The sequence below is a fragment of the Portunus trituberculatus genome, chromosome 43 (genome assembly GCF_017591435.1).
Source record: "Portunus trituberculatus isolate SZX2019 chromosome 43, ASM1759143v1, whole genome shotgun sequence".
Classification (NCBI taxonomy): domain Eukaryota; kingdom Metazoa; phylum Arthropoda; class Malacostraca; order Decapoda; family Portunidae; genus Portunus; species Portunus trituberculatus.
In genome coordinates, this window is record NC_059297.1 from 22,746,690 (window position 1) to 22,754,189 (window position 7,500).

At 46.9% G+C, this 7,500-nt stretch overlaps 2 protein-coding genes across 3 annotated transcripts in view; both read left to right on the forward strand.

The window, feature by feature from the left end:
- Positions 1-414, forward strand: part of LOC123518006 (roundabout homolog 2-like) — a 125,172-nt gene extending 124,758 nt beyond the window's left edge. Inside the window, exons 18-19 of the mRNA XM_045278507.1 lie at positions 28-185; positions 302-414. Of these exons, the coding sequence (XP_045134442.1) occupies positions 28-185; positions 302-414 (271 nt within the window). The remainder of the gene's footprint in view (positions 1-27; positions 186-301) is intronic.
- LOC123518264 (dachshund homolog 1-like) overlaps positions 1-7,500 on the forward strand; it is a 16,904-nt gene that overhangs the window by 41 nt on the left and 9,363 nt on the right. For both annotated transcript variants that reach the window (XM_045278990.1, XM_045278991.1), the window contains exons 1-4: positions 1-185; positions 1,543-1,697; positions 5,410-5,540; positions 6,803-7,353. The exon at positions 1-185 is cut by the window's left edge and continues 41 nt beyond it. In XM_045278990.1, coding sequence (XP_045134925.1) covers positions 1,696-1,697; positions 5,410-5,540; positions 6,803-7,353 — 684 coding nt within the window. In that variant the 5' untranslated portion in view covers positions 1-185; positions 1,543-1,695. The remainder of the gene's footprint in view (positions 186-1,542; positions 1,698-5,409; positions 5,541-6,802; positions 7,354-7,500) is intronic.

Here is a 7,500-nt window from a genome sequence, read left to right on the forward strand (position 1 = left end):
CTCCCTTCCCCACCCACCCTCCCGCAGCATGAGTGAGTCCCCCTACAGCGAGGCACACTACACGCCCACGCTGGCCGCCCACCACCGCCCTGCTACCTCTCCCACGCTCCCCACGGCCCGCCCTGCAACGCCCACCTCTACTCCTCCACCACGCCTCTTCCGCCACACCCTGACGGCCTGTCCAGGTGAGTTGCAGTAGTAGTAGTAGTAGTAGTAGTAGTAGTAGTAGTAGTAGTAGTAGTAGTAGATAATAGAATGAACACACATTTCATACGTTCCCATAGTATTTTTTTCTACAAAGCATTGTTAGCTACAGAAGTTAAGTTGGCAAAGATGGATAAGCAGCAGCGCCAGGAGGAGGAGGTAGCAGTAGCGGTAGCAGTAGCAGAGACAAGCAGGCGATCACAGAGTTAGCCAGCGCAAAGCAAGGAACACAAGGGGATGTTAAGCTATTGGTTAACACAGTCGCATCAAAAAGTTGAGCAGGGCGAGGAGGGAACGATGAGGGAAGAAGAGAAAGAGAGAGAATGTGTAGCAAGTTGAGAGCCGCTTGACAGGAGGAAGAAGCTTGGAGAGGAGAGAGAGAGAGAGAGAGAGAGAGAGAGAGAGAGAGAGAGAGAGAGAGAGAGAGAGAGAGAAAAGAGGAAGCACGCAGTCACAAAGTTCAGATGAGTGACAAATGGCAGGAGTGAAAGGCGACAGGCAATGCGACAGTGATAGATGTCAGGCAATGTGTCAGGAACCGAGGGAAGATGAGGGAAGGAGATTATTAAGAGCATGATTGGCTGTACTGTTCACCTCATAACATACATCACACACACACACACACACACACACACACACACACACAAACTGATTAACACCATCTACCCACCCAATGCTCCCTAAAACCTAGTGATGAGTGGTGGAAAAGTACGAGATTAAACTGCAATAAAAACTCCTGACGGGTGACTAGAAGCGGTGCGGATAATGATGTAATGTAAAGTATTCTCGTAAATCTGCAAACCCAAGTACCCAACCACCTAATTCACCTGCTGATTAGTGAGTGCCTGTGCCTGTGAGATGTGTCAATAGTGGAGGCGGGCAACACTGAGCGAGGAGAGTTATGTTACAGAGAGATGGATGGCTGGATGGACGGAGAGATGGATGGAAGGGGAGATGATGATAGGAATACTCGGAAGTGTTCCTTTGGTAGTCAGGTTTATTGTGCATGATATTAGAGAGAGAGAGAGAGAGAGAGAGAGAGAGAGAGAGAGAGAGAGAGAGAGAGAGAGAGAGAGAGAGAGAGAGAGAGAGAGAGAGAGAGAGAGAGAGAGAGAGAGAGAGAGAGAGAGAGAGCCTTATTTTTTGTATGATTGTATGAGAAGGGAATAATAATGAAAGATACTTAATCACAACAATTTGCTTCCCTCCCAAACACACACACACACACACACACACACACACACACACACACACACACACACACACACGTCACTTACCATAACATTACCATTACATATACTAACACTTCCTTATCTCTCCTCTCCCCTCCACCCACAGGCCAACCCTCTCCTCCCCCGCCACGCCGCACCACCACCTCTGCCGCACCTCTGCAGTCTACGAGTCAGCCTCCTTGCAATACGCGGCGGCTGGCTACTTCCTCCCCACCTCCCTCGCCTCCTCCTGCACCTCCAACACCTCCGACGCCGCCTCATGTAAGTCACGTATGGACGCGGAGCAAAGACGAACTCCTGCACATATTTATTTCTTCACCGTTTTGTTTTAAATTGCAATCTCTTATCTTTTAGCTTTATTTTGTCTATCTTTGGCTTTATCTTCGGTGCTACATCTACTTTTTTAACCGGCTTTTTTCGTGTTTTTTTTTTTCTTCGTGAAGTTGTTGTTGTTTTCAAGAATGCTTCAAGTGATTCTAGTGTTAAGTTTCATAGGAACTCTGAACTAGTGAGAAGTGAGAACAAACGAAAAAAAAAAAAAAAAATATTTCAATGAGAACCCAACTTTTTCATCCGTGACATTTGGAAACAGTCTTGATGAGAGAACTATGCGTTTAATTACACAGCTCTGAGAACGGGGACAGGATTCCGATACCTGATTATTATTATACGTACGTGCTGCTCCAGGTCAGGTCTTTACCATTAAGCCGCCAGGGTACGTGTAGGAATTATGACACACAAAAATTTAGTTAGACCCTGAAAGCGGAAAATCTTTATAGAGTTAAGATTTCCATCCTCGTCGTGTGTGTGTGTGTGTGTGTGTGTGTGTGTGTGTGTGTGTGTGTGTGTGTGTGTGTGTGTGTGTGTGTGTGTCAATTACCGTGACTTAGCTGTGTGGTGTAATGACTTGTTTTCCGAGCGAGTGGGTTGTGGAAGATATACAGAACCGAAGGCAGGAAACGGATGGCAAGCTGGAGCGAATCCGGTAGGGAAGGAAAAATATTATGGTGGAAAAATTTTAGTAGATTTCCGAGACAGGAGGAGGAGAAGGAGGTGGAGGTGGAGGTGGAGGTGGAGGAGGATAAAGCGATCGTGGAGGGGAGATAGAAAACAGATTGGATGAACTTTTAATTTAGAAATATTTGATGCAAGCTACGAAACAGGGAGAAAAATATAACTTTCGCAGCATTACTACCTCCTTCCCGCCCCGTGCCGCCCCACCACGACACGCCCAGCCCCGCCATTACTGCCCCGCCGCCTTACCGTGCCACTCAATCCCTCCTGAGCATCACTCCAGCCACACTCCATCACGCCACAAATCATTCCATTGTCTCACCACCACAACCACTACACTGCCGCAAAGCCCAGTCTCGCCTCACACACATCACATCATCGCTGCTTCGGAAAAATGAAAAATAAAAAAATTAAAAAGTCGTGGAAATTAAGCATCCAAATTGACTGGTTCTGGAAATCTGTCACCTAAAATACCGAGAGAATGTCACTTCGCTGATTTTTTTCTCTGTTTTTCATCGTGAAGTGAATGCAGAGTAGCTCGCGTATGGAGGGAATAATGAAGCCAGTAATTACTCTGACGCGCTTAACGTCTGTCTGTGCGTCTGTCTGTCTGTATTGACCAAATTATCGCATAAACCGCCAGGGTTATTTGATTTCTGGATGAGAATTAATGGGTAACGAATGGGCAGCGCGGGGTGTTCCTAGCGACGCGTGAAGAGACTGGCTGGTGGTGGTGGTGGCGGTGATGGCGGTGGAGTTCGGTTCGACTTTTTCATTGGCATGTTTGTTGGTTGGATGATTCGTGCGTGTGTGTCTGTCTGTCTGTCTCTGTCTCGTCTCTCTCTCTCTCTCTCTCTCTCTCTCTCTCTCTCTCTCTCTCTCTCTCTCTCTCTCTCTCTCTCTCTCTCTCTCTCTCTCTCTCCTCCTTCTCTCTCTCTCTCTCTCTCTCTCTCTCTCTCTCTCTCTCTCTCTCTCTCTCTCTCTCTCTCTCTCTCTCTCTCTCTCTCTCTCTCTCTCTCTCTCTCTCTCTCTCTCTCTCTCTCTCTCTCTCTCTCTCTCTCTCTCTCTCTCTCTCTCTCTCTCTCTTTCCTTTCATCCCTCTCTCCTTCGTCAACACACAACACAGCAAGTCTCAATCAGTGGAGGGAAAGAAAGACAACACCACCAGCATCGCCCGCACGTCTGACTCGCTGATCAAGGCGCCAGCACAGCATTCCTGAGTCGCCAATGAGCCACGGAGACAGACAGACACAGACACCTCAAGGACAGAAACCCGAGACGTCTTGTAACACTATACGAGGAATGCTAGTCAGTTCGTTCTCCTTAGTTCCTCTGCTGCTCTTTGTCTCCTATCTGATTTCTCTGCTTTCTCTGTCTCTCCCTTCGTTTCTTCTGCCTAACAAGGGTAAATGAAGAGGATTCCGTAATTTCCCATGTCGTTCTCTTTCTCATCGAGGTATTGAGAGGATAGCGACCCAAGGAGTAATCTGCGAAAAATGTGGCTGTGGTGTTGAGATTTATTTGCTCCTGCGTGTAATTTCGTCGTTCGTACCCTTAGTTCCTTTCGTGGGGTTGTATCACAAGGACTGTTTTCAAAGACTACGAGTGAATTCTCGGATTGTCTTCTTTTCATCCTATTAATGATATTGAATTCTTGTCATTCTACCACTAGAATAAAGAAAATATTCTTGAAAACCCTTAAAGTAACTTATGTTTGAACTTGCTAAAAAACTGGATTGTACGAGTATAAGACGCTTACTGTAAATGTTTGACTATTACATTACGTGAATCTTTTTTACTCATTGATTCCGTTGTTTTATAGTTTATAGTTTTTTTTTTATTTATACCATGTGGGCTTTTCATGGGAATTTATGGGCTAAAGGGGATACTTTTTGGGTTACTTTCATGGATTCCACCAACGTATCTTACAATCAACTCCTCTTTCTCCTCTTATTCTTCCTCCTCCTCCTCTTCGTTTTCCTCGTCCCCCTCACACAACCCATCCATCACGAAATGTCTTCCCCAACCCTGTAATCCACCTCGTGCCTCCACCCTTGCATCATGACCGACAGTCCACCCTGCTGTCTCCTTCCCTTCATCCCATACCTTTGTAATCACAGTATCCATTTACTCTGCCTGTCTCTAGTGCTCTTCCGTCCCATTCCTTTCAGAACCACCTGCTACTTACGTATTTCTTCACTAAATTGTTCTCTATAGCACTGAAAACAAACGTTCCTTTTCCATATAACTGTACTCGCATCCCCTTCCGTTCACTAGCCACCATTTTTATAGCTTCACTCCTCTCTGCCACCCATTAATATCCATTCATTCCCTTCGTTGTAAGCACAGATCCTTTCTTTAATCCGTTCCCTATTTACGTTTCCCATCATCTACTTATATCTCTTTAATTTTCTTCTTTCTAGTCATTTCTTTTCCTTAATTTTGATCACTCATATCTTCAACTAGCACCTTTTTCAATCAAATCCCCGTCCTTGTGAGCCTTTATTGTCATTCTTCCCTTCTTCCGACCACCAACACTTTCCTCATTCAAATACCCTTCCATTCACATCTTTCTACTATCTTCTAACGCCCATCGGTACAGTTCTTTCCAAACTTTCCTTCTTCATCTACAATTCTTTTCCTTTTACCACCCACTAACGACGCCCTACTTCCGAGTTCAAAGACGTTCTAGACAGTTGCAAAATTTCCCACTGACATTGTAAGCTGGTAATTGTTGTTCAGAGGTATTGCAGTAAGCCGGATTGCCTTAGGAAACCGAAGGTGAGGGACTTTTTCTCCGGTCTCCTTTGGTAGCCTTTCACCACTTAACGCTAACGCTCCACCACTCACTTTTACCCACAGCACCATCCACTTGGCGTCTTTCACCCACAAACGCTTCTTCACCCACTCTACTCGTCTCTCTGCCAGCCACTAACGCCCCTCCGTGCCCCTCCTTCAGGCGTGTCAGCGGTATCTGGCGTGAGCAACATGGAGCGGGAGTGCAGAGTTCCCTGCCTTCCCTCACCTACGAGGCGATCAGGGCACTGGGCGAGGATATCCAGGCCTTCAGGCAGCGACACCAGATGGCGGGTGAGTGCTGGTGGTGGTGGTTTGTTAGGAGTAATGACAGACGTAGTAGTAGTAGTAGTAGTAGTGGAAGAAGGAATAGTAGTGGAAGGAGGAGTAGTAGTAGTAGTAGTAGTAGTAGTAGTAGTAGTAGTGGAAGAAGGAATAGTAGTGGAAGGAGTAGTAGTAGTAGTAGTAGTAGTAGTAGTAGTAGTAGTAGTAGTAGTAGTAGTAGTAGTAGTAGTAGTAGTAAAATAAACTGGACAGCGTTTTCAATTTTCCTTTTTTTTTTTTTTTGGAAGCGGAATAAACAAATAAACAATAATATTAACAGTAATTATAGCGGGAATAATATTTATAGGTGATAAAAACGACGATTTATGGAAAAAGTTGTGTTAATGGTGACGTGAAATGCAATGGTGATATAATGAATGAACGATAAAGAGACAGAGGTGATGAGTGATTGTCGAGTGACAGTGATGATAACTTACTAATGGTGATGAATGATAAATAAAGATGATGATACAATGGAACTCTATAGTGTTGACAATGACATAGGATATAAAGGTGATGTAATGGTGACGAGTGATAGTGATGGCGACAAAAACAGTGATATAAGAGCGTAGCGTTGAGTGTAAAGCATAACGGTAATGGGAGATGTAATGGTGATGATGGACAGTGATCGTTAAATGGTAGCACATGGGCTGATATATAGTGAATGGGTGATGGATGGGGAGGAGGGTGGAAATAAGACGAGTGGTTAGGTTAGGTTAGGTTAGATATTGGAGAGAGAGAGAGAGAGAGAGAGAGAGAGAGAGAGAGAGAGAGAGAGAGAGAGAGAGAGAGAGAGAGAGAGAGAGAGAGAGAGAGAGAGAGAGAGAGAGAGAGAGAGAGAGAGAGAGAGAGAGAGAGAGAGAGAGAGAGAGAGAGAGAGAGAGAGAGAGAGAGAGAGAGAGAGAGAGAGAGAGAGAGAGAGAGAGAGAGAGAGAGAGAGAGAGAGAGAGAGAGAGAGAGAGAGAGAGAGAGAGAGAGAGAGAGAGAGAGAGAGAGAGAGAGAGAGAGAGAGAGAGAGAGAGAGAGAGAGAGAGAGAGAGAGAGAGAGAGAGAGAGAGAGAGAGAGAGAGAGAGAGAGAGAGAGAGAGAGAGAGAGGTGCAAATGACAGGCGGACAAAAGAATGATAGGCGGACGTACTTAAGAGAGACAACATGCAAAGTGACAGGTAGGCAAACGGAAGGAAGGGAGGGGAACACACAGTGCTAACCTTCCCTGCATCTTCACCCTACAGACGAAGAGAGCCACACGACGGGCAGTGGAGGAGGAGGAGGCGGAGGCGGAGGAGGAGGAAGCGGGAATGGAGGACAGGGAGGAAAGGGAGCAGGAACAGCAGGAGGAGGAGGAGGAGGAGGAGGGTCCACTACCACAACAACAACGGGAGGAAATGGAGGAGGAGCAGGAGGAGGAGGTAATGGAGGAGGAGGAGCAGGAGGAGGATCAGCGGGGGAAGCGAAGGGAGCATCAGAATCCTCCTCTAAATCGGCGAATTTCGAGGTGCCCCGCCCCCCCCTGTCCCCGCCTTCGCCTCTCCCGTCAACAGCCCCGCCACACAAGGCTCCCCAGGCCGGCACGCTAGCACCTGGGGGATCACTGCCGCCCTTGGAGATCGCCGTGGCACCCCTGGAGGAAGCGGAGAGCGACTGCTTGGAGGAGGAGGACGAGGAAGAAGGCGGTGATGGTGATGCGTGTTCCGTGTGTTCATGCTGCGAGGCTGAGTCATCTGTGTACGCCGAGACGGACTTCGCAGAGGAGGTGCGGGCAAGTCTGGAGGAACCTGGAGGGGTGAGTCGCTTACCTATCTATCTACCTACCTACCTACCTACCTACCACACACACGCACACACACACACACACACACACACGATTAAATATAGCAAGAACACATTTTGAAACACTCCTCCTGTCCCTCCATTACATTCAAAAGGATCT